We start from the raw sequence: 25,519 nt of genomic DNA, 5'->3' as shown, positions 1-25,519 counted from the left end.
GGGTTCCTAGGGCCCGGTGCCGCCGCCCTACCTTGGGGAGGGCCGCGGAGACCCCGGCCTCGTTGGCTCAGGCGCCCTGCCCGCTGGGCCTGTTCAGCCCCGCCAAGAGCGCGGGCCCACCATGCTCCTGCTGTCGCCGCGCAGCGCGCTCCTCTCCGTCTATTGCCCGCAGATCTTTCTCATCTTGTCCAGTGGCAGCTACCTGTGAGTGCCGCGGGCCGCACGCGGGGTGGGCGGGCGGGGGGCTCCCTCCGCAGCCTTCGGTGCAGGAGCCAGGCGGGCTGGGAACTCGGCGGTGAGGTCTCTGGGCGGGGCGCCGGGTGCCCGGCGCGCGCGCGCGCGGGGGAGCCGGGGTACTTTGGGTCGCCACGCCGGCCTAAGCGGCCGAGGTGGAGGACCTTGGAGGGGGCGCGTTTTGGCAGTGACAAGTTCCGGCTTTGGGATCAGTGAAAAGGTGGCTCTCAAGAGGCCTGACTGCTCCCCGAAGACGACGCTGCGCGCACCGAGCGCAAAGGCCGCAGGGCGCGCGGGCGGCGCGGAGATTCCCTGCGCGTCCCAGCGGGCTGGACCAGCGGGATCCCCCTTCCTATATAAATCCACATGGCCCGCACGGCCGTGCCACATTCGAGAGAGCGGCACGCACATACCAACTCTCCCGCATACACACTGGCACACACGTGCACGCCGCGCCCCACCAGACAGCGAGCGTCCAAGCTACCCTGCGAGGTCGCTGCGGCTTCTAGCGCCTTCCCGCCGCGCTGGGCCGCCTGACTCGCGCGGAGCCGACGCCTCACCTAGGGGCGAGGGGGCGCGTGGAGCGCTCGGGCTGCCGGCGGAGGTGCGCCTGGGTGTTACCGCTAAGGCAGCGCGCGGAGCGTGGGCGCGCGTGTGCGTCCGGCCCCGCAGTGCCCGCGAGGCTCCGGGCAGCTCCAGGCAGGGCCCGGCCGGGCCCAGCGAGCTGAGGGGGTGCTTCGGCGCAGTGGTGGCTTCGCCGGATGCCTAATGGGACGCATATGCTCTGGCCTCTGATTTAAAAAGAAGTTTGATTTATGGAACCGCCGTTTGGGGGAATTTAAGCTGGATGCTACTGATTAAACCTCAGAGCCGGCTCTCCCTCCCCGTTTTCCTCCCCTCCCCCCCTCCTTTACACGCGGGCCACGTCCGGGGTCGCCTCACGCGGCCAGAGGGGGCAGCCGCTGCCTCCCCGCTCCCTGCGCCACCGCCTCCCCCTGCGCGGCCATAGTCCTAATAAATCGCCGCTCCCCCACCCCCTTTTAATAGAGACGCAGCCAATTTCTCCTCCAGCTCCTAGGAAATTACTATCCTACCAGTTTTCCTTCTATAAATAGTCGCGCATCTTGAAACAAAAGTTCGCAACCACAGCCAGATGCTGCGAGGCCCGCGGTTTCCCGGGCTGTGGGACATAATTACAAGGTCCGGGCGCAGAGAACGCTCCAGGCCCGGCGGGCAGCCCCGGCTGCGGAGGCATCGCCTGGGGTGGGGTGGGTAGGGGGGGCTGAGGCAGGCTGCCCCGGGCAGGGAGCGGGGCGGGTGGGGACCTCCTGCTCACTGGGGACTCAGGCTAGGAAAGAGAGTCCTGTTTCTGGCGTCCTTCCCGGGAAATGGATCAGCCCAGGGTGCCTTGGAATCCCAGCTTCAGGTTCTCAGAGGTCGGAGGTGGAGGTCGGGAGCCTCCTCCTCCCCCAGAATCGCAGCCTTAAGCCTCGCTAGAGAATCCGCAGCTACTCTGCTTGAGAAATCATTTTTGGAGCCAGCTGGCTGAGGTTCGGCGTTAATGGAGAGATGTCCAGGGGTGGGAAACCTGGAGTCCTGGGGGGCGGCGGTGGTGGTTTCGAGTGAGAATCTGAGAGAAGGAGTTGGGCAAGGGGCTCAGGAGATGGTGAGAGCGGGGAGCCGAGGCAGCAGTTGAGGGGCTCCGGGGCAGGTGGTGGCCAGTCTACCTCTGTAGACCACAAGTTTTCCTTTTGGGTTGGTCCCCCAGATCTGGGCCTGCAGTGACTACCATCTGTGCCCACACAGGCTCGCTCCACAAGTGTGCATTGCCAGCTTTGTTGGCAGAATTCCCCCAAGGCAAGTTCCCCAACGTTCCTGGGCTAGTGCTGGGGTCCAGAGGGGGTGGTGGGGGCGTAAGTCAGGCTCTGCCTCCTGCCCTGCCTTCAGCAACCCCACCCTCCAGCCAGCCCAGCCTGACCTGCTGCCCCAGGCGGAAGAAAGTGCTGATGCCAGCCTTTCTGGAGCAGAGATGAACTCAGATATTCCCAGGAGCAAGAGAGGGAGGCTCCAGGCATTTCTGGGGCTTCCCTTCCCTGTTTGGGGGGGAGGCGGGGGGGGCATGAGCCGGATGTATAAGATGCCATGGGTGAGGGTAGGGCCCACATGATGCGTATTAAAGCATGCATGGTGAGAAGACCCTCTCCGTCAGCTGAGCTGAAGCCTGCAGGCAGGTGAGGCTGCCAGTGCAAAAGTTCTTTGAGAACTGTTGGGGGTCAACGGTAAGCCCACCTCAGAACTGCAGGAATGCTCAAGAAGGTCTGCCCCGCGGGACCTGAGAATGCCTGGGGCAGGAGGGGCCCTGGGTGGAGGCTTATTTCTGCTCCAGAGAACTTTCCAGAAGGCATCCCACTGCCGGGATCACAGACACTGGCGGGCAGTTGATCCTGCCCCTTTCATCTGGGCTGCTCTCCCAGCTCCCTGTCCTGGGCTGTGGTCCGTGCACAGCGAATCCCAGATGCATGCCTGGGCCCCTGCCACTGATTGGGTCCGACGGGTGTGCTGGCCTGGAAGGGCCTTGAGCCCCTGTCTGATGCTGAGCTCGGCCAGCTGAGCTTGTGCGAGGCAGCTCTGGCCGGCCATACCCTCTTCTGTGCCTCTGTTGTCAAAGCAGAAGCTTGCAGGGCCAGTGGGGGTCAATGGAGGCCCAAGGGAGGGCAGGTGGGGGGCCACAGGCCAAGAGGAGGGCCTGCAGTGCCAGGTCAGCTGGTATGGGGGCCTGGCCGAGGCCTTGTGCCAGGACCAGGCTGGCCTCCTGTCCTGGGCAGGTCCCTTCCGGTCTTGGCCTCCCTCTCCCAGATGTGGGGGTTGGCTTCAATGATCCCCCCAGGTCTTCCGGTACGAGTCTCTCATGGTGACCGCTCGCTCTGGGGAGCTGAGTGAGTCATGGGTGACAGGGCGGTTACTCACCCACCACCTGGCTGTGGGGGGTGGGGGGCACTCACCACTGCCCAGCCAAGGCTGGGCCTCTTCCCGGCTTCACCGCTGTGGCTTTATTGGTGGTGTCCACCGCAGCCCCAGAAGCCTGTGGGCATGACTCGGGCAGGGGGTGGGGGGCTGAATCAGGCCTACTCCTGTGGCATCAGAGCCCGGAATGGGGCCACCAGTTCAGGCATGGACAGGTTGCCCTTAGGAGGAACAGTTCCCAGGCTGGAGGGCTGTGTCTGTCAGGGCGTGGAAGGCGCTCTGCTGTGTGGCCTCGAGCAGGTCCATGGGCCTCTCTGGGCCTGTCTCCTCTTCCATCACTTGGGATGGAGAGCCTTCCTTTGGAGGCTCAGGTCAGGCCCATATGCCTTCAGGGTCTGAAAGCATGTGCAGCTCTGGGGAGGGGTAGGTATACACACAGTTAGAGCCAGGGAACCTGACAAAATCCCAGCACCGGGACCCCTAGTTCAAGATGTACAAATCACAGAGAACTCCAAGAAGTCACTGCTGGGTGGGTGAGGCTCGTAAACCACTAGTTAAAGCGGGGACTGGTGTATTCTGGAAAGGACACCTTTTGACACTCTGTGTGTAGGAGGGAAGGGCTGGAATGGGAAGGAGTTCCTCTGGGGCCACAGTGGGCTCTGCCGCTGTGTGTTGAAGCCTGCAGGGAAATGGCCCATTTTCTAACCAGGTTTTCCTTGAGTCCTCATGAGGCCAAAGGGCCTGATGTTGACCCAGACCCAGGGTTCCCACCCCCATTCCTCCTTTTACTGCTTGGGTGCATCCTGTAACCTCACCTGTGTCCTCTGTACAGAGGGGGCCACGGGAATTCAAATCTCCTAGAGCGAGTGTGAGAATTCAACAAGCAGGTGCAGAGATGTGCTCGGCTGGGATCCTGGTATACAGTAAGTGCTTAGGAGATAGGGTCATTCCCTGCTATTAGGAGCAGGGAGGCTGGCCACTAGCAACACAGAGGGAGGACCAGTGGCTGTGTTTGTTCAGGAGAGAGTGATGAACTCTCTAGGGTGTTTCAGAGGGCTTCTCAGTGGAGATGACACCTAGATGGGGTTTTGAAGGCTGGTTAGGAGTGGCCCAGACTACACGGGAGACGAGAGAGAATCCTAGAAGGAACAAGTCTCATTTAAACCCTTTCATCCAGGGCTCCTGTGGAGGAAGCCTCACAGCATCTTGCTGAGATGGGCAGACTGAACGCCAGAGTCCAGCAGAGGTGGCCTCCCCCGAGGTCACCCAGAGCCCAGGGTAACAGCCCTCTGGCTCTGGAACTAGCTCCACCACCATCTCTGAGAGGACATGCTCCTCTGGTGGCCCAATGGAGGGAGGCGCTCCAGGGTGGCACAGGCAGCTGGTGGAGGGGCCCTAGGGGAGATCACCATGAAGGGAGATGGTTTTGGAAGCCCTGACTGCACATTGTTTCTGCATTTGGCTCCCCTGGGACATGGTGGCCATAGGCCTAGCAAGTCACACTCCCTGCCCCTGGCCCCTTCCATCCCCACCGTGTCCCCCAGAGCCTCATGCAGCCTGTGGGAGCCCAGACCCCAGCTGGGGATCTGGACCAATGCTCTGATAGACGCTGAAGGTGGTGACAGGGGAGCGGATAGGGTGGGGCAGAGGTCTTGACTGTAGGACCCAGATCCTCTGTCAGCTCAGAATTGGGGAGTACCCAGAACAGGGCCACTCCGCGGGGCCCGTGGCCAGTGCCCTAATCTCTCAGGACTTCTCTCCCCCTGGGGCGGTCAGAGGGGCTTCTGCTGGCTCCCCTGAGGCCTCCATTTTCCATGGCCCTGGGTCCAGCTTAGATAGGGCTCAGCCCCCCTCCCCACAACCCCAGCAAGGGGACAGGAGGCTGGGCGCCCTCCCTTGTCAGATGAAACCCCGGCCCAGGGCTCCCTCAGCCTGATGAAAGGGTCATTGTGTGGCGCAGGCCGCCCGCTGGCCAAGGACAAAACCACCGTTTGTCCTCTTTTCCTGGCGCGGGGCTGGGGCCTCCCCTCAGGCTGGCCGAAGGGGTGGGGGTGGGCACAGGTGTGCTCCCTCCTCTTTTCTCCGTCTTCCCCGGTTCCATCACAGAGCTGCTTCGCTTGCCTAGTACCCCTCTCGGTCCTGCCCCGCACCCAGGCGACCTCACCCTCTGAGGGAGGGCCTGAGGCTCGGGCCAGCCCTGAGGTTGGCAGGAAGGCAGTGAGCTCTCCGGCCCTGGAGGCATGCAAGCAGATGCAGGCGCGAGGGCCAGGGATGCTGGGGCAGGGCCTTGCCTGGAAAGAAGCCAGCACCCATGGGTCCTCTGTGCCAGCAGCCATGTGGTGTGCTTGGCCCACTCCATGGACGAGATGAGGACGCTGAGGCCCTGAGAAGGTCGTCCCACGGCCTCAGCAGCCCAGTGCAGCCTGGAACCCTGCCCACCGACGCCTCTCCCAGCCTCAGGCTGGAGCAGGTGGCCTCTGAGGCCCTGGGGATGCCACAAAGGGCTCGCGGTCTGAGGCTGTGAGTGGAAGGCACTATAATTCTATAGTCCCCAAGCAGCCATTGTTGTGCAGACCCTAAAGCCTGCCAGCCACCCATCGTGGCACCAGGGAGGACGGCACCCTGCAGCTCTCTGGGTGTCAGCCATAGTCTGGAAGAGCCTCTGTCAGCATCCCCTGGCTCCCATCCCATTGACACCTGTGGGCTTCCATCACTTTCCAGATGCCCCCAATGGCTGTCCCTGCTCCCGACCCTCCCCTCCCAGACCAGAGGTATTTCTTGTGCTGAAAAGTCCAGCCACTGTCCCCAGCTGGAGCTGCAAATAGGCCAGGCCCCTGGAGGGAAGGAGCCCCGGGACGAGGGTGGCGGTGTCTCGGCTCACCCTCCCTGTGGCAGGCGTTGGTGCCGCCGGGGTGAGGAGGGGTCCGGAGCTGAGACTTAGGCCCTCACCGTCACAAGTGGCAAAACAGATTTAAAAACCTTTTTGAGTAGGACTTCCTCCAGAACATAGTACCTGCGCCCCGGAACCCCGACTGGGGGACACAGGGCTTTGCGTTCCACTTCGGGAGGACTCCGGACCCCCTGGGAAGGCCTTTTCTTGCGGGTCTGACGTGTGCACACCAGTTGGGGTCCAATTGGACTGTTTCCTCTCTGGCTGCCGGGACAGCGGGGCTAAGCAAGGGCCACCCACGTGGGAGGTGGCAAAGTAGGGTGCGTGAGGGTCCGTGACGCTCTAAATCACGCTTAACGGGGCTGAGCCCAGATGCGACCCCGCGTCTGTGCGGCTCTCGGGTCCATGCTGCCTCTCAGGGCGTCCTGCTGACCCCTTCGCCCTCTAACTCCCTGCCTGTAACCTCACATGGGTCTAGAAACCATACCTCCTAGCTGGTTAGAATTGTCTGTTGACCAGGAATCATGAGGAGGTGGCCCCAGCTGGCCAGCTTGCGACCTCTGTGGGGTCAGCATGTTTGGTGCCATGAGCTGTGGACTTGTGGCAGCCTTGGGGGCCACCTGCCCCTTTTCTGGACCTTGGTTTCTCCTTCTGGGTGATGGGCCTGATGCTGTCAGGGGCCCCACTCCCTTCTTCCCCTTCCCGCCAGCCCCTCACGCTGCAGCATCTACGGCAGCCGCTGGGCTAGGCGGACATGATGGGCGGTGTGTGCAGGTGTAACTGGGCAGCCCCCTTCCTCTCTTCCCGGTCGTTTACACAGAGCCTGGTGCTGCCCACAGCTGGAGCCCCTAGCCCACCTGCAGTGAGGGTGGACCAGGAAGACCTCGCATGGAAGGCGACCTCTGGCCTGGTCGGAAAGAAGACTGGAGAGAATGGCATTGCTGGCGGAGGGACGACTGTGGGCACGGGCTGGGGGGACGGGGCGTGGCTAGCAGCGGGCTAGAGTGGGGTGGATGGTGGGAGGTGAGGGGGGAGTGGTGGCAGGCGGCTGCCTCAGGCCCGGGAGCCGCGGGAGGGAAGGTTTAAAGCAGAGCGGGGTGTGCAGCTTCACCCTGAGCTGAGGAAAGGCCCTGGGTGCGGGGTGGGTGGCGGGAGACGAGAGAGGGCAGCTCCTGCCGCTGGCCGCGGATGGACGGGGGCTGGGGGCTGCAGGCAGGGGCGATTTCCCCCCCGGCAGGATCTGCGGGCTGAATGGGGTCACAGACAGGAGGGGCGTAACGTCTGCATGTAGGCTCTGCAAGGCCAGGCCTGTGGTCTTGAGATTGGCCGCTCGCTACCCCCACCCCCAGCACCCAGCACAGCACCTGGCACTTAGTGGGGGCCCAGTTAACATGTGTTGGAGGGTCCGATGACCGCTCATCTGTCAGGGGCCTAGTGAGGCCCACTGACCTGGTCAGGGCCCACTGCCCAATGGTGGCAGAGGCCTCCAGGCCCCAGGCGTGCTGGCCCCTGGTGGGTGTAGTTGGGCACAGGGGTGAGCTGGGGGGCTAGATGACTTCCCCGGCTGACTTCAGTATTGGCGAGGAGCGCTGGGGATTTCCAGGTGCTACTGACACGCCCCCTCCGGAAGGCGCTAGATCCATCACCTTGATGTCCCCATCTTCCTGGTGCCTGTCCTTTGTGCCCATCCGCCCACCTCGGGCCTTACAGTGGGCTGAACTGGTGGTACCCATGGACCAAGCCTTCGTCACTGCCCAGCAGAGTCATTACCCCTTGGGGGCCCTGTTTTGGGGGTGGAACATGGTGTTTGGCATGCCTAGATTCCCAGGGTGACCGCCCTGAGCCTCGGGCCCATGAAATAGGCTGGGATGCCAGGCAGCCAGCCTGGGGAGGGTGCCCAAAGAGTGTGCCTTGGGTGGGAGGTGACAAGGCCGGGAGCCCAGGGCTGGCTGGGCAGGCAGATGTAACGGGAGAACTGGACAGGGAGTCAGCAGCCTCGGGCACTGGTTGCTCATCCTGTCCCCAGTAGCTCAGAGCACACGGCCTCTGGGCTCATCACACAGGGCATGGGGATCCCAGGGACACTGGCTCTGGAAATGCCAGATGGGGGCTGCAGCCAGTCGGTGTCTTGGGGCGAACACTGGGCTGAGGGCTGTGAGCTGCCCGAGAGCTCCCATCTGTCCTCTGTCTCAGACCCCACCTGCCAGCTGTGTGACCGGGCAAGGCTTCCCTGCAGGCTGTGGCTCTTGGAGATGTGTAGGGGGGTGGACACCCCAGCCCCGTGATCCCTGATGTCCTTTCTAGCAGCTCCAGGAGCAAGGCAGGGTGTAAGGTGTGATGACTCCATCTGCTAGGGAAGTCCTCCTTTTTGTCTAGCCCCCGCCCCAGGAGTGGGCATTGCAGGGGGACTCCGGCTGCCCCCAGGGGCCAGCCACCACATGCTTGTTTGCCAGCCCCTCCTAGAGAGGTGCGAAGAGCCGGGGTTTGCAGCCAAGTCTGAGTGTGAGCCCAGAGCGACCCCTGGCTCCCCTGGGCTGCCTCCCTTCCAGGGAGGAGATTCCTTCAGGGGGAGGAGGGGCGGGGAGGGCAGCTGGCAGTGGACGAATGCTGAGGAAACAGACCTGGGCAGAGCCCGGAAGTGGGGAGACAGACCCAGGGCCGGTCCTGCTCTTGGCTCTGATTCTGAACCCCTGCCAGGTGGTTGCGTGGCCTTGGACGAGATACTGCTCCTCTCCTCTAACTGGGTTCTGGTGCAAAGTCAGGGGCCATGCTCAGGTGCTCAGGCCACCTCGGGCAGGGCCCTGGGGCCCCTGAGCCAGGCAAGTGTTCTGAAGGTGCTGGCCCAGCAAGCGCTGACCACGCCGTTGAGGTCAGTGCTGCCAGGATGCTGAGGGGTGGAGCGGCTGTCTCTCGAGGCATCTGAGCTAAGGTAGTTGGCTGGGAGGCCCTGGTGGCCTAGAAATTCTCAGAAGGGCAATCCCAGGGCAGTGGGTTGCTTAAAAAGTGAGGTGGGTGGAGAGGGAGCTGTACCCAGAGGAGGTCCCCAGCTTTGGTGAGAGCAGAGGACCATAAAACTGGGGGGAAGCCTAGAAGGGCTTGGGCCCCTATGCTGAGATGCTGCGTGGCCCAGGGAGGCCCACCCTCACCTGGTCTTGGGAAGGGAGCCCTCAAGGACGCTGGTCTGAATTTCAGTCCCCTGGCCGGAGTTCGGCCCCGCCTGGCAGTCTGCACAGATGTGACTGCTCATAATCCATTGCCCACAGGGTCTTGGCCCCCAAACCTACTCAAACCATGCCCAGAGGGGCCAGGACGGCCGGGGCCTGGCTGTGGGCCAGCGGGTCCTGCCAGCTTCCTCCCACCTGTTCCGCCCGCCTGTTCGTCCATTCATCTGTCCTGAGGTTTCAGGTTGACATCCTGGTTACCCAGGCCTGCAAGGCGCCCACCCCCGTGTCTGACAGCATCTGGGGCATCAGGGTCAAGGCCAAGGCCAGGCCTGGGGTCTCATTTCTGCTTGAACTTCAACTTGTTGTGCCGCCTCAGGTACTGTGGCAGTTCTGGGCGTCGGTGTCCCCATCTGTGCCATGGGAAGTCAGGAGAAAGGTCAGGGGGATAAGGCCCGCGGGGGCTCCAGGGCACAGCAAGAGGTTCAGGAGGTGTGGCCTGGCTAGGCAGGTGCTACTGAATCTCAGCCCCCCGTGGCCTCCGGGAGCCTGGCGTAGATGCGGCTGATGCCAGGAGGGAGGGAGGACAGAGGAGAAACTCAGGCAGGCTTCTTGGGGGAAGAGGTATCAAGCTATCTTGCCTGGCGCCTGGAGAGGGCAGGGTGTCACGGGAGGGGGAATTACTGGTCCAGTGTGGCCTGAACCCAGGCGCGTCTTGATGGGCCATGAATGCTCATCAGAGGTCTGGAAGTTTCTGAGGTCAGAGGTCCATGCGTTGGGGTCACCGTGACTGGTGAGGTTTTGATTTCACAGATTTAGCAGATGCGGGGGCTGGAGGGTTCCCTTAGCCATGACCTCCCTGTGGCCCCTTAGCTGTGAGCTCCCTGTGCCAGCTCATGGGAGCGGAGGACCTCCTGGCTGTATTTACCCACCTCCAGTGGCCTCAGTCTTGCCAAAGACCCCCTGCTCACTGCCTGCTTTCTCCAAGGCTGCCTGATTTCTCTCCAGGGTGGGGTCCCAGGATGCCAGGCCAGGAATGCCAACTATGTGGGGAGGGCGGGCTGGCGGCTGCCCGCCGGGGGCGCGAGGGAGCAGGCGGACGCTCTGCTCTCTTCCCCGGGAACACGGCGCGCAGCGAGCTGAGCCGAGCAGTGGCCTGGAAAGACTGCAGCGGGCAGGCCCCACGGTGCAGGGCGTCAGCCTTCAGGAGACCCTGCCTGGGAGCAGGGGCTGTTCTCCCCATTGGACAGAGAGGCAAACTGAGGCTCAGAGGGGCCAGGGAGAGTCAGCGGCCATGCAGAAATCAAACCCAGGACCCCAAACCCAGAGAACTCTCTTTAGGACACAGCTGCAGATGTCTAGATTGCAGCACCAGCCTCTCACTATGCAGATGGGAAAGCGAGGCCAGGGAGGCGTAGGGCGCTGCCCTCACTGCCCAGCAGAGCCCTTGCCACTTCCAGGCCTCTCTGTGCCTCCTCTTGGGACACCCTCGTCCCTAGCCACCACCCCGCCCAGTGCTCTGTCAAAGCCTCAGTTTCCTCACCTGTGAAGTCGGGCTGCTGAGGCCCACCCTGAAGAGCCGCTGTGGGGTGCCGCTCAGGAAGGTGGCCTTTCAGGCCTGTCCCTCCCCCAAAGTACAGATCCTGTGTCTGGGCTGGTGAGGGAACAGGTCAGATGGCCTTTGGGCTGCGAGCGTGCCTGCCCTCTGCATGCGGCCCCTCTACTGCTGCCCTGCTAGGTCCAGGTCCTTCCCATCCAGGCCAGTCGAGGGAGAAGCCATTTGCCCAAAGAGGGCTGATTGTCCCCTATTTTCAGATGAGAAAACTGAGGTAGCCTTGGGGTGGCCTTTTCGAGGTCTGGGGATGTCCTCAAGGCCCATGTCCCCCACCGGGCTGGGCCCAGAACTCCAGTAGGGGAAAGTGATGAACAGATTCATGGAAAACCAGAGGAAGGACAGGTGGTCTGAGTGCCACCGGGCCTTTGCACCAGCTGCATCCAGCTCTGACCCGTTCCGTTCCCTTCTATCCTGTTCCATTCCACAGAGGACACTTTTGAGGACCCATTTTGGCACCAACCTCTGGCACCATGACAGTGGTTCGGGGGGGTCTGCAGAGTGACCCCAGACCTAGAAGACATTCTTATCTTTATTTGACAGGCAGGAACACAAGCCATCATGACCCCCACCTCATAGGCTGCCCCACGGGATCCTGCTGGGCTGCAGAGGGAGAGGCTGGCAGGACGTGGCCTTGGGTGGGCGTGGAGGCCAGGTGCCTCCCTCTCAGGTATTTGCCGAGTTACTTCCTGGACAAGTGGACCCAGGCTCGCCTCCCTGGCGGATCGCATACAATTAGAACATTCTTCAAATATTTTGCCTGAGGATGCCCAAGAAGGAAGAATTACAAAGTGCCCCGGGCCGGGAGTGTGGGCTGGAGGAGCGCTGGGCTGCTGGGCAGCCAGGACTGGGGCCAGAGATGGGCAGAGGGAGGCTGGGGATGTGGCTCAGCCTGGCCAGCTCAGCCCCACCTCCCAGTGAGCTGGGGTTGGGGCTCACAGCCAAGGCTAGCTCAGGGCCCAGTGGGGTGCCAGGCAATGCTGGGGATCCCTGCCCTGAAGAACAAATAGCAGATGGGGTGGGCAGGTCCTGTCCAAAATGGCGTTAGGAAAAGCTTGAGGGTGTCCTGCTCAGTCCCGGCTCCGTGGGGCGCCCCCGGAGAGGCTCTCTGCAGTGAGGAGGGGAGTGGATGGGAGGAGGGCATGTCTCTGGAAGGTGGACCCTGGGGCGGAAATGCAGAGACAGAACCCAGAGTGCTGTGGGTAAGAGGGAGCCGTGAGGAATGTGCCTGCGGCCAACAGGACTGACACCCACGGCCCTGACAGCTCAGGCCCTGAGGCCGCTGTCCTGCTGGTGGTGGGAGGAGCGGGGGTGGGGGGGCGGTGGTCAGGGTGGCCCCAGAGGGCTACCTTCTCAAGAGTGGTAAGAGTGGTAGTGCCACCTGTGGAGAGCGAGCGAGGGCGGGGCAGGGGGCAGGTCTCTCCCCTGGAGTGCTGCCCTGGCCCTGGCCTGGGGAACGTTGCCAGGATCCTGGGGTTGGTTTGGGGCTGGGGCTGCACAATGCAGAAACCTGATGGTGGGGGATGGGTTACCTTAGAATGGGTGCTCAGTCCAGGGAAAGGACTCAGAGGGGCAGCTGGGGCCAGGTGGGTGGGGGTCCCTGCCATGGTGGGACCGTTTGCCCCCGTACTGGGGCGCCTCTCCTGGGCTGTGGTTTGTGGGGCCAGCTGTTGGGGAATTCATGGGAAAAGCGAGACGCTGAGGTGGAGGTGCCCGGCTCCTGCGGCCTCACCGATGCACCGCCGGCCACGTCTGTGGCCGTCGATTTCAGGCCCCATGGACAGAGCAGATGGCGGGAGGCTTCCCCTGGGTCTGACAGGCTGTTCTGTCACGTGGTTCTGGGCTGGCAATGACACCGCTTCTCTCTGGCTGTTTAAACAGAAAGATAGCTTGTCCTGTCACTGGCAATGCTGGGGATCGATGCCTTATGGAGGGCACTTTGGGGTGGCTTTGTCCCCACACTCCCGTCACCTGCCCGCCTCCCACCACTTGAAGCGCTGGGCCTTCCTAGGGAAGGCTGACGTTTTCTCAACCACACGTAAAGTGGGAATAAAGCCGGTTTTCATCTACCAGTAACAGTCTAAGTGAAAATGGGGTGTGCTATGACGACCTTTCGCAGCCTGCCCAGTCCCCCATCCCCACTGAGGATGTCCCAGCTGCATCCTCCTGCTCTCTGCACGAGCCGGGGTCCCTGTCCCTGTAAGGCCTCCCCCGCAGCTGTGTCTGAAGGGGTCGTAACTCAGCTCCTGGTCTGAGGGACTCCTTCCAGCCTGGCTCAAGTTGGGGCCTCTTTGCTTCAGGACCCAGCCTGGGGCGGCCGCGGGGGTGGGTGGGCAGGGGGGGCAATGCAGCTTGGCTCCACATGTAGCCCCCTGCCCCTAGGGACCCATGGGGGAGGATGGCTCTCCAGTTGGACAAGCGACCACCCCCCCAACTGTCTTTGAGGCTCAGGAACAGGGGAGATGAGGCACTTACCAGTCCGGGGGCAGGAAGTGTGGGTCCCAGATCCCGCTGCCCCCCCTTCCCTCTCTGAGCTACTCAGCAGGTGGCTGGGCCTCTCTGAACCTCTGGTTCCTATTCCGAGGGAATAATAATTATTATTGTAACACTTCTCCCCACTGAGGGGACCTCTTAGCCTGGAATCCAGCACACCGTAGGTGTTCACTCTGCTTTGAGCCGCCTGGCACTCAACAGCATGAGGCATTTAGGTTAGACTCCTGGCTGCTGGGTAGTTACCTCCTGAATGAAATAGGGGTGTCCCCCACAGAGACGGGGGTGACAGGATGGCTCTAATCCTGGGTGTACATGACACACTGGCTCCCCCATCCAACCCCTCCCTGGGCCTCAGGATCCCTGACTGTGAGGAGGCTCAGATGTTGCTCCCCAAGGATGTTGGAGCAGGGGTGCTGCCCCGAGGAGCTCCCCAGGCTGGGCCTTGCAGGGGTCGGGCTTGGCCTAGATATAGGTCTTAGCTAGAGTGGCCACGGCCCAGAGCTCTGTCCCCTCCAGGCCTCAGGCAGCCCTGGGAGGAGACTGCCCGCAAGGGCCTGGCCCCGCTGGTGGGCCCCACTCCTTAGGGCAGAGGGCCGGTCAGTAGGTGGGCACCTCTGTATACTGGCCCTGAGAGTGCTGGGCCAGACATAGGCTGACAGCAGGAAGGTACTGCCTGTCACAGCCCCACCCATGAAGGGCCACCTCCACCCCCACAGGCCCCAGAGTCTCCTGTCCCCATTCTCTTCATTGCCCTGATTTTCACGAAAGCAGCCTGTTTGCTTTATTTGGGGTTCACAGAGGCTGAGGGCCTGGTGGGGACAGGTTGGCTGCATCTATGGACCGAGTCCAGGCAGGGGTGAGGGTGGGCATGTGGGCAACCCTCAGAGGACCGGGCTCAGAATGCCTTTTGATCCCGGGGTGTCTGAGAGCCTGGGTTTGGGCTGCACTCCTGCCTGGTCGAGCTCTGCCTGGAGCGGGTGGCTGGCCCAGCCCACAGGACCCCCTAAGGTTGGGCACACATATATAAGACACACGGCAATGATTTTTAATGTTCACATTTTATCTCTTAAGTGTTTTATATTTTAATTTTTGTAAGAAAGCCTAGTGTTTTCAGTCTTGCCTTATTCTGCCAGCCCTGTAAATTTGTGTATTTCAACATTTTACTTTTTTGCTGAGGTGTAACTTACACAAAGTAAGTGCAGAAATTTCAAGAGGACAGTTGGATGCATTTTTACATACACCACCACCCAGCTCGGAATAGAGAACATTCTAGAACCCAGCAGGCTCCTGGGGACCCCTCCCAGTGAGTGCTTCCCACCCACGGTGACTCTATTCTGACTTCTGTCTTAAGGGGAGTTTCACTCGGTCTAGAGCGTGTGTTCTGCCTGGCTTGTTGTGCTCAGGGGTGTCTGGGCGAACGACCCACGTGGACGTGTGTCAGCTCATTGCTGTAGCACCCACTGTGTGAACGTACCAGTTTATTTGCCATTTTCCTGGGATGGACACCTGGGTGGTTGTTTCCAGTCTGTGATGGAGAAACGTGTGTGTGTCTTTGGTGACGATAAGTACTCGTTTCTCTTGGGTGTATAGGCTCCAGAATGAAATGCTGGGGCAAGGGCAGAGCTGATTCAGGAGAGAACCCACTGGGGGTGGGCGCGGCAGCTGATGTGGACGCCCATGGACTTCAGAATTGCCGGTTCCATCATCAGCACCCCCTGACTGACATCACTGGTCCCTGATCCCCACCAGGGAGCTGGTCCTGGGGCTCAACAAATGAGGGTCAGTAATGGTCCCCCAGTCTCAGGCCATGAGGACTAAGGAAGGCCCCCACTGATGACTGTCATCACAGGCCAGCTACGAAGTGCTATGTATTTTGCATTATGTAGCAGTGTGACGTGTCAGGCCCGTTCTTACTCCCATCTCACAGATGTGGAAACCGAGGCACAGAAAGGTTAAGAAACTTGCCGGAGGTCTCACAGCTAAGAAGAGGCAGAGCCAGGGTTCCAGCCAAGCAGGCCAGCGCTGGCACCCATGTTCCTGCCCCACAGGGCTGCCAGGTGGGTAGGCTGGTCCCTGGCTAATGCCACAGCAGAGGTCCCACCCTTTTGGCTATTCCTGCACCCATCTGTCACATGGCAGTGGTCACCTCGCCCCTCACCCGACTGGAACCCCCTTGTCCCCTTGGGATGGCGCTCACAGAAGAGCTTTTGATCTTCCTGTTGCCCTGCAGCAGCCCCCTCTGGCACGGTGCTCGTCTTGACCTCAGCGCCAGGCCCTCCGCTGGCCCCCCCACTCTCTGGTCTGAGGTCAGAGGCCCTGTCCACAGTCCGCAGAGGACGAGGCAGGAGCCTCTTGTCGGCAGGGCCCGAAACCCCTTCTCTGAGCTCCATCCTTGGGACTGGCCCGGGCCAGGGGCGAGGAAAGTTTCCAGACTTTCAGCTTTGCCCACTGCTCCTGGCATCTTGCCTGTGTCCCGAGGCCCCTGAACAGCACAGAGGATGAGCCCGGAGCAGAATTTTCCATGGAAAAAGTCAGTGACTGAAATACAAGTGCCCCGCCCAGCTTCTCTGAGCGCACAGGCCACTCAGAACCGCCCTGCCAGCCTCTCCCCGGACACCTGGGCGGGCGGCTGCAGGCCGGGAAGCTGCCCAGAAGATTCTTCCTACTTTGGGGTGAGAGCCGGGCGCCCCTCCACCGCGGGGCGGCTTGATGAGAGTGCCATAGCATGCCCTCACCCCCAAACTGCCAATTATCCCAGGATGCTGCTTGCGTCCACCCACCTCTCTCCTCCAGAGCACCAGTTATTTAGTTATTATATATTTTTATCCCTTTTCCCACTCTGACGGTTTCCTAATGAGGGCCAAGCCGTTCGCCCCTATCAGCAGCCCCCTCCCCTCCAGGCGGGAGGAAGAGCGTGGGCAAGACCTGGGGTGTGGTGTGGCCAGGCCTGCCCTGGGAGGGCAGTGGTCAGACTGGCCGGGCATGTGCAGGCTGTGGGGGAGGGGAGGACAGGGCAGCTGACACCCATCAGCCGACCTCAAATGCCAGTAACGAATGTGTCCGTAAACCTGGATGAACTAACGAGCGACCTGGAGGATTTTAAGCAAGGGAAGGATGTAAGCTGTGCTTTGAAAATGAAAAGTGGGCATGGTTTCCTGCTCTAGGCCGTCTTCTAGCACTTGTTATGCACCTACTATGTGCAGTGCTCTGAGCCACCGTGCTGCCTGCACCTGACTTTTGGAAGCGTAGACCGGGCTCTGAGCCTGGCTGTGTGGCCTCGGGCAGGTTCCCTAGCCTCGCTGAGTTCCAGTCTGCACACCTGTAAATGGTGAGAGCAAGGCTGACCTTGCCAGCAAAGGACCGAGATACTGCAGAGACCGGGTGTCCAAGCTTGGTGCTCAGAATGGGAGCTTTTATATTGTTAGGGGGAACGTCCCTGCATTCTAAGGAAGACAATTTTGAAATTATTCCTGAATTATCAACCATATCTATTTATGCTCCTGGCACAAAATACACTATAACTCTCTTCCCTGATGTCTACAGTTCACCTTTAATCCATGCACTGATACTGGGGCTCCCCTCTACCTCCTCCATCAGCCCGCCACACCCGGGGAAGCACACTGTGAGTACAAGTGGGGTGTCAGCTGGGCCAGGCCCTTCTCGTCTCCTCCCCCCAATCCCACTGTGGCTGGGGTGTAGAAGTCCTGTGCATAGATAGAATTTTTAAACATTGTGGTTAAAAGACACGTAACATAAAATTTGCCACTAGAACCATTTTAAAGTGCGCAAGTCAGTGGCGTTGGTCCATTCACAGTGTTGTGTAGCCACCGCCCCTATCTAGGTCTAGAACTTTTTCGTCACCCTAGATGAAAAGTCCACACCTATTAAGCAGGCGCTCCCCAGCCCCCCTCTCCCCAGCCCCCGTCAGCCGCTAATCTACCTTTTGTCTCTGTGGATTTATCTTCACTGGCGGTTCAGATAAACGGCATCAGGGGTGGTCCTTTCGTGTCTGGCTGCCTTCACTTAACCACATTTTTGAGGTCCATCCGTGTGTCGCCTGTGTCTGTACTTCACTCCTTTTTATGGCTGAGTAGCAGTCCACTGTGTGGAGATACCACGTTCTGTTCATTCGTGCACCCGCTGACGACCACTGGGGTTGCTTCCTCCTTTTGGTTATTGTGCTGCTGTGAGCATGTGTGTTCACGTTTTTGTTTGAACACCTGTCCTCACTTCTTTTGGATATATACCAAGGAGTGGAATTGCTGGGTCCTATGGTCATTCAGTGTTTAACTTTTTGAAGAACTTCCCAGCTTGTCCACAGCGGCTGCATCGTTTTGCATTTCCACCAGCAATGCGTCACCAATAATAGGCCGTTTTCCATCGTTTTGATCACAGCCAACCCAGCAGGTGTGAGGTGGCACCTCACCACTGCGATTCTGATTTGCATTTTCCTAATGTGAGTGATGTTTAGGATCTTTGCACCTGCTGTTGGCCATTTGCATGTCGTCTCTGGAGAAATGTCTATTCAAATCCTTTGCCCATTTTTGCATATTGGATTACCTGTTTGTTACTGAGTGGTAGGACCCTTTTAGAAGTGATCCTTGAGTATTTACTCATTTGTTCACTTATACATCCATTCCACAAACACTCATAGACAGCTTTGCGGGGCAGGACTCAGGCCCCAAATTCAGCTGAGATTGGGCACTGCCCTTGAGGTGCTTGCAGTCTCAGGGGAAAGCTGGACATGGAAACAATGACTATGACACCAGGGGTGAGGTTGGTGCTTGAGAGACAAGTGCCTACTGCGCGCATCCTCAGTGCCTGGGGCTGAGCGGTTTGAGCCCAGTGGGGCTTGCACTTGGGCCTGGAGGGGGCATAGCATTTGCAGACAGAAAAAGGGAGGGAGAGTAGCATCCTAGCCAGAGGGACCAACACAAGCAAAGATGGCAGAGCCATCGGAGGCCAGATCCCAGGCGACCTCCAATTCTAGGCAAAGGAGCCTGGGGAGTTATGGACGGGATTGGAGCAGGGGAGTGACATGGTCAGACCGGGGTGCTGGCATCGGGACTGAGGTGGCCTGCCTGGAGGCAGGAGACCAGGGCTACAATGATCTGTTTCATCTCCCAGCATCCACCTCAAGTTTCAGCGGGGTCACCCCAATCAGATCCCATTTGTCCAAACTCCTGCCCCCAGCTGGAGTTCTTGCCCCCGGCAGGGGGGCTTTGCAGCCTGAGCCTGCTGGAAGGCTTTGGGAACGGAGAGCATGCTTTTCGTGTCCAGGCGCCAAAGCGGGCTCTGACCTGTGGCTTGGAGGCTGCTGCCCGACAGGATCCCCTCCATCTCATTTCCCCAGTTGGTTTTCTGAGGGTCTACAATTACTCTGGGCTGAATTCCCCAGGTTCCAGCCCGCTCCCAGCCCCACCCACCCAGATGCTCTTCCTCCGTGCCAGCCTCCACGTTTCTGCTCATTATGCCTGTGGGAGACCCAGGGGGGTCTTGGCCAGATTAGCGGGTGAGGAGGGCGGGCCATGGGGATTGAGTGTCGGCTGGGCGTCCTGGTCGCAGCACGTGCTGTGGGCTCATGCCACATGGGGACTTCCCCAGCTAGCTGTGGGTGCTCGGTCACCCTGGAAAAACACGGACTCGTTTCTCTCAAGAAGGAGGCTGGCAGGCGGCGAGTAGGGGGCAAGTCGCTGTGCAGGAGGCCAGGGCCACGGGCATCAGCTTTGGGGAGCCCCTCGTGGTCTCCCCCACTCCCACCCTTTGCCCCTCACTAAGCCACCGGTCTGTTGTTGGAAGCCAGGTGCCGTTCTGAAGCTTAGCCATTGCCCGGAGGTCTGCCGAAACCTCCCTACCTCCGTCCAGCTTGCTGTGCCTTCTCTAGGTGCTTGAAACCAACTGGGGCAGCTTCTGTGGAAAACAGTTTGGTGGTTCCTCAAAAAGCTACACAAACCACCCTGTGACCCAGCCATTGCACTCCTAGGTATATGCCCCAAAGAACTGAAAAAAAAAGGAACTCAAACAAAAACTTGTCCACACATGTTCATAGCAGTGCTATTCACAGCAGCCAAAGGTGGAAACAACCCACTGTCCATCAGGGACAGATGGAGAAACACAGTGTGGTCGCTCCAGACAGTGGAGCAGCATTTGGCCTTAAAAAGGAACGAGGTACCGGTGCGCGCTACAACATGGATGAACCTTGAAAGCATTGTGCTAAGTCAAAGACGGCCGTCACAGAAGGCCACATGTTATATGATTCCATTGATAGGAAAAGTCCAGTGCAGGCAAATGCAGAGGAACAGAAGGCAGATTAGTGGTTGTGGGGACTGGGCAGGGGAGGATGGGGAGTGACTGCTAAGGGGCACGGGGTTTCTTTTCGGGACCGTGACAATATCTTGGGGCCTGGGCGAGGTGGTTGCACAACGTTGTGAATGTACCAAATGCCACGGAACTGTACATTTCAACATGTTCGACTTTATGTTATGTAAATTTCACCCCATCAAACAAACAATCACCCTGATAACAGCTCAAGACAAGGGAGGCGGAGCCCGGCAGGGCCCTCCTGTCTCGGGCCTCAGTTCCCGGAGGACAATTACTGGGCGCTCTCAGGGGACTGCTCTGAGGATGATGCTGTGGTGAAGCGCCCTGCGAGTCCAGCACACAGTAGGTGCTCAGTTCATGTCAGCTCCTGCTTCCTCCTCTGCGTGCACCCCGTCATCCAGGAATAAGTGAATAATAACAACAGTTGTCCCCCATGTGTGCGGCCTCTCTCCCTGGTCTGAGCCTCTGCAGTGGTGGTGATGACCGATTGACCAGTTTTATACTCCCATTGCATGGAGGTGCAAACTGAGGCTCAGAGAAGCCAAGTGCTTTCCCAAGGTCACGCACGGGCTGTAAGTGGAGCTGGGACCCACTGGGCTTGGCTCCCAGCCCGGCCGCCTGTTCAGCGGCTTAGATGGCCCAGGTACCCCCACCCCCAGGGAGCCGGGTTTATAAGGATGGGGGAGCCCCAGTTCTGGGAGTTGGGGTTTGCTGCGGCGGGCAGCTGTGCACTGTTCTGAGATGATGGTTGCCACATCCCCAAAGGGTCTGTGTATCTGATTCAGAGGCACAGAGGACCATGGTTCTGGCCTTCTGTGGCACTTTCAGCTCCGTGGGACTCTTACTTAATTCGTGGGACTTGTCCTGTGATCCCATGGGTCTTGCGATTTCAAGGTTGTGTGTGCCTTTTGAAGCGAGGATCACCCGTGGGGGTCATGGGAAGTGGCCCCTGGAGTGCCGGGGTCTGTGTGTTGTCCCCTGGTGGGCAGAGCTTGGCGTGTGGTGGGCGTGTGGTGGTCAGTGCCACTCACACTCACCGTCCTCTCTCTCTCCGTCCGCAGAGCGCTGTCGTCCGTCGTGGCCCTGGGAGCCAACATCATCTGCAACAAGATTCCTGGTTTGGCCCCGCGGCAGCGCGCCATCTGCCAGAGCAGGCCCGATGCCATCATCGTGATTGGGGAGGGGGCACAGATGGGCATCAACGAGTGCCAGTACCAGTTCCGCTTTGGGCGCTGGAACTGCTCCGCCCTCGGTGAGAAGACCGTCTTCGGGCAAGAGCTCCGAGTAGGTAAGGGCGCCTCTGGGCTCGCGGGGACCCCATCATCCAGCTTCGGTCACCCGCCCACCCGCCAAAAGCCAGGCCAGGCCACACACGCTCGCCGTTTTGCACTGTCTGCCTCTGACCAATGTGTTTGCCCAGCATTTCCCTGGCCTAGGTGGGGGCCTGGGACACCAGGGAGACTCAGACCTGGCCTGGCCCTCTGGGACACGGCCGCATCCGGGACAAGGGCAGTGTCGATGGCTGCCAGCCTGTGTGAGTGGACGAGGGTCCTCCCTCTGGGATGTGGGGCTTGGGGATGTCATCCTGGCAGGGACGTGAGCTGGGCAGTTGGTGGCATCCAGTCCGGTGCAGGGTTGGAGGTGCCCCTGCTGCCGCCAAGCTGCTGTGTGCACCCAGGACCTTTGTCCCTCTGTGTCTCCACTGCTGTACCTCGAAATGGGATGACGCTAGTCGTTTCTGCATGGGGCTGTTGGGGGTCTTGATGCAAATGATGCCTGGCCCATGGGAAGTGCTGTAGCCATGATCCCCAGAGTGGCAGGGATTCCAGACAGAGGGGACATTGTGAGCAAAGGGCTGCTTCGCTGTGACTTGTGTGGGAGCATGGAGGGGTGCGACCGACTGGCTGGAGGGCAGATGGGTGGGCTGTGTAGGTGGAATCGGGATGGGGGGAAAGGGTGGGCTTCCAATTCCAAGGGCAGGGGCGGCCGCCGCATTACATCAGGCAGGGGCGGCAAGATCTCTGCTGGCTGTGCCCCACCGCACTGTGTACAGTCCTCTCACAGCCCTGGGGAGACTCCATTGTGCCCATTTTACAAGCAAGGAGACTGAGGCCCAGAGAGGGGCTTAAAGGGAAAAGTGAGTCTTCTGGAGCATGATCTGGACTTGAATCCAGCTGTGTGACCTTGGGCAGGGCACTCAGGGCTGCTCAGGGCCTCAGTTTCCTCGTCTGTGACATGAGCGTTGAGCGAGCAGGCCCTCCTCTGAGTCCCCAGTGCCTTTCTCAGTGCCTGCATGCAGTAGGTGCTCAAAAAACTGCTATTGAATGAGTGAGGGTGGGAATAGTCACACCGTTGTGAGGTATGAGGAATTGTTCAGACGATTGTGAGGGTTAGATGGGGGAAAGTAGTAATTAGGGGTGCAGCGCCAGGCATGCAGGGCGTGCCCTGTTTCAGACCCCAGCCTTTGGGCACAGATGGGCTGCTGAACATGTGGGCACAACATGTCCTTCCGGTCCCAGAGAGGCAAGGAGCCACAGCTGCTGGAACCCAGGCCAGAGGCAGAGCTCTACAGGGCTTGGAACGCCTGGCGTGGGGCTGGGGGTGGCGTGGGGAGAGCCCTGGGGGCCCCTGTGCGGTGAGCAGCCCGTGGGTGGCACCTGGCACAGCTAGGAAGGGGGCCCCGCCCCTCCCTGGGGCCCCACCACCCAAGTGCAGCTTCTCCCTGCAGGTGCCAACTGGGGAGGCGAGGCTGCCCACTCATCCAGGGAGTTGGGAGGGCATTGACACCAGGCCCGCTTGGTCTGTCTGGCCCCTTGCCCCTGAGACTCGGGGCTCCGAGGCAGCTGTGAGTACCCCCACTGCACAGCTGAGGAAACCGAGGCCCAGGGGAGTTGTAAGGTTTCCTGCGGCCACACAGCCTGCACGTGGCAGAGCTGGGTTCACACCCAGGTCTCCTGTCTGGAAATCCCTGCTGCCTCACTGTGCAGAGAGAGACGGGCAGTGGAAATGGTCCTGGCCTGACAGAGGGGTGGGAGCTTGGACTTTATTTGAGATCATGAGACTCAGGTGGTGAGAGAGACGTGGTCACTCCGAGCTTCTCCTCAGGGTTGGGCCCCAGGCAGGAGGTTCACCATCCGTACCCCAGTAAATGTTGGGCACCTTATGGACCGTCTGAAGCCCAGAGTGGTGTTGGCCCCCCCAGTGGACGCTGTCAGTGCCCTTCTGGGTTACCTTTACTGAGCATTACGCAGCCCCTGGGGCTGTGAGGATCGTGGCTATCAGCTCACCCTGTGCCTCTTTGGAGACGAGCCCTCAGCCCCACAGGGGCCTGGGAGGGTCCACAGCTCTGCCCGCAGGCCGGGCAGCCCCAGCCAAGGACGGACTGATGCGGGGAGTGTTAAGGCCGCCCCCCTGCCTCGAGGTGGGGCTGCACTGGGTGCTCCTTGTGCCCCGAACAACCTCGGCATCAGGAGTCTGGAGCTGTATTTCTGGGGCGCCTTCCTAAGACACCCCCCTCACTTCCATGAGCATTTCCTCGGCAAACATTTCGGCAGAGCTGTCCACGCCCACTGTGCCCATCTCTCACCTTCTCCGGCCCCCACCAGGAGGGCCCAGGCCGTTAGTGATCTGCTTGTGGCTGAGTGACCCTTTTGTTGGCTGGGCCCTGCTGGCCTGGGCTTCCTCTTGCGTCTCTGCGGCAACTCTCAGCCCCCCCCCGCCCCCCACGCTCCAGTTGGCTCTCCCTGGGGGCCAAGACCACCATGGCCACTCCCTGTGGACCGCGCAGCAAGGCCGACCCGCGGGAACCTCTGGTTCAACATGCTCAGCATCTTGGTGCTTAAATCTCCCGTGTCCACCCTTCGCCTGACCAACCAGACGTCTCAGCAGAAGCCTGGTGTCACTCCGCTGTCCACCCCTACGCTCTGCCCCATGGCCACTGTAGGGCCTGCCTCTCTGGCAGCTGTCAGCCCTCTTCCTGCCTCCCACCCCATCCTGGCCATGCCATGTTACTCCCGTTTTCTAAAACCTGCACTAGCTCCCTATTGCCCAGGATAAAGTTAACTCCTCAGCTTGGAGTCTCATGCGCCCTACGTGCCCCCTGCCGCCCCCCATTCCTTTTCAGAGCCAGGGCTTCAGCTGTGGCTGGCCTCCCTTCTCCCCCTGAGGCGCCTGGCCCCTTCCCTCCTCTGGGACTTTGTTTCTCACCCTGGGAGGCCCTTCCCTTCCCCTCTGCTGATTCACATCTGACTTCCCTCGGGGAGAAGCGTTTCCGCCCCTGCCTGGCTCTTCCTTGACCACAGCCAGGCCCAGTCACATCCCAGTGCTTCGTCCTCCCGCATCTCTCAGCCCCAGGCCCGCTCAGCACCTGCCTCGGGCCCTCCCTGCGCTCTGCCCTGCTGGGTAGGCTCACTGCCACCCAGGCCGACGTCTCCCACTGGCCATCCTCACCCAGGAGGGCTCTGGGAGCAGGACCAGGAGTCCCCCAGGTGCTGTGATGGTGGTCTGAGCAGGCACCTTGTTCCTCCCAGGGCTCAGCTGCTGGGAGTCACGAGCAGGAAGTGGGCCCGGGCAGCGAGGCCAACCCCTGTCAGAGGCATGCGGGTGGCCCGGGCATGGGATGGGAGCCGGGCCATGAGCTGGCAGGAAGCCGGGGGGCACTCGTGGGAGCAGTCACTCAAGCGGTGCCAATTAATGATTGGCCTTGAGAGGGGGAATGGCCTGGGTGGGTGGGGCGGCCCCCTTTGGGCTTTGCCTGTGACCTTGGGCCTAAATCTTGAGAGCAGAAGGGAAACCTCTTATAGGGGCCAATCAAGCCCTGTACAAAGTTTCAATCCCTTTCCCAGCACCTGGTGCTGTTGCGTCTGTGCCTCCAGGGGTGCGGAGCTCACTACTCCATCTAAGCTAGATCTTCCTTGTGATGACCCTGCACTGGCTTTGCCTGGGGCTCTCCAGGTGCCAGTTGCTCTGTTGCCTTCAAGGAGTCCAGGCCCACACGAGGCCTCCCCCCACCGACATGGTGTCCCCTCGTGCCTGGGGGCCTCCACCCTCTGGCCACCCAAGCCTGCCCCAGACCTATTTCCTCATCTATTGAATGAGGCTTGTGGCTCAGGCTCCTCCTGACTTGCTTCTTCTATTAACTGGAAATGAATTTGGGGGTGGCGGTGAACGTGCCCCCAACTCGGCTGTCTTCTGCTGTGGGATGGGGGCGGGGGCGCACAAGAGTTAGGGGCGAACCTTGTATTCCAGGAATGTCTGTTAGAAACCCAGGGCCCCCGGGGGCCCCGAGCAGGACAGGGTATTTCCAACAGGCCCCGTATTCAATCAGGACTGTTGGCGAGGGCTTCCTTGGCAGGGTGACGGGTCAATTGAGACCCGAGGGAGTGACCCAGACCAGCCTGGAGGTGAATGCAAGGAAGGGGCTCCCGGTGGAGGGAACAGCATGCACCAAGGCCCAGAGGCCAGAAAGCAGATGGTATTTTCCAGGAACTGTGGGAGCCTCAACAGCGAACTGTACGGTGGGGAGGCCTGAGGCGGGAGGAGGGGCCAGAGCTGGAGCTGTGAACCCAGGGTGTGAGTGCTGTGGTGGCCTGGAAGGACTGCAAGGTTCTGTGCAGGAGAGGGACTGCCCTGCAGCCACTGCCCCACCCCCGCCTGGGTCCTTGGGACCCACCTGCACCGGGCTCCGACCCCCACCCCGAGCAGCCATGGAACAGTGAGTCCCGCCCATCATGTGCCGCTCAGACATGACCAGGCATAGGGGCCGCCCCTAATCCTGACTCACGTGGCCGCCCTGGGCCGCTGTCAGTGCCCCTGTTTGCTTTATGGGCGAGATTCGTGTCGGGA

At 60.5% G+C, this 25,519-nt stretch overlaps 1 protein-coding gene and 1 long non-coding RNA gene across 3 annotated transcripts in view; one reads left to right on the top strand and one right to left on the bottom strand.

Moving 5' to 3' along the window:
• Positions 1-6: 6 nt before the first annotated feature.
• The window catches only part of WNT7B (Wnt family member 7B), a 45,535-nt gene continuing 20,022 nt past the window's right edge, over positions 7-25,519 (top strand). Inside the window, exons 1-2 of one of the 2 annotated variants that reach the window (XM_019651669.1) lie at positions 7-204; positions 20,737-20,963. In XM_019651669.1, coding sequence (XP_019507214.1) covers positions 122-204; positions 20,737-20,963 — 310 coding nt within the window. In that variant the 5' untranslated portion in view covers positions 7-121. Of the gene's footprint in view, positions 205-14,022; positions 15,412-20,736; positions 20,964-25,519 lie in introns of those variants that run through there. The other variant, XM_019651670.1, reaches the window with a different exon arrangement.
• Positions 12,220-17,579, bottom strand: LOC109387606 (uncharacterized). The gene is made up of 3 exons (XR_002125042.1): positions 17,295-17,579; positions 13,337-13,435; positions 12,220-12,730 (listed from the first exon to the last, which is right to left on the bottom strand). It is a non-coding gene; the product is annotated as an uncharacterized LOC109387606 (long non-coding RNA).

The sequence above is a fragment of the Hipposideros armiger genome, unplaced genomic scaffold, assembly GCF_001890085.2.
Source record: "Hipposideros armiger isolate ML-2016 unplaced genomic scaffold, ASM189008v1 scaffold_164, whole genome shotgun sequence".
Lineage (NCBI taxonomy): Eukaryota > Metazoa > Chordata > Mammalia > Chiroptera > Hipposideridae > Hipposideros > Hipposideros armiger.
The sequence above is the reverse complement of the archived record's forward strand: the minus strand, read 5'-3'. Positions and strand labels throughout refer to the sequence as shown.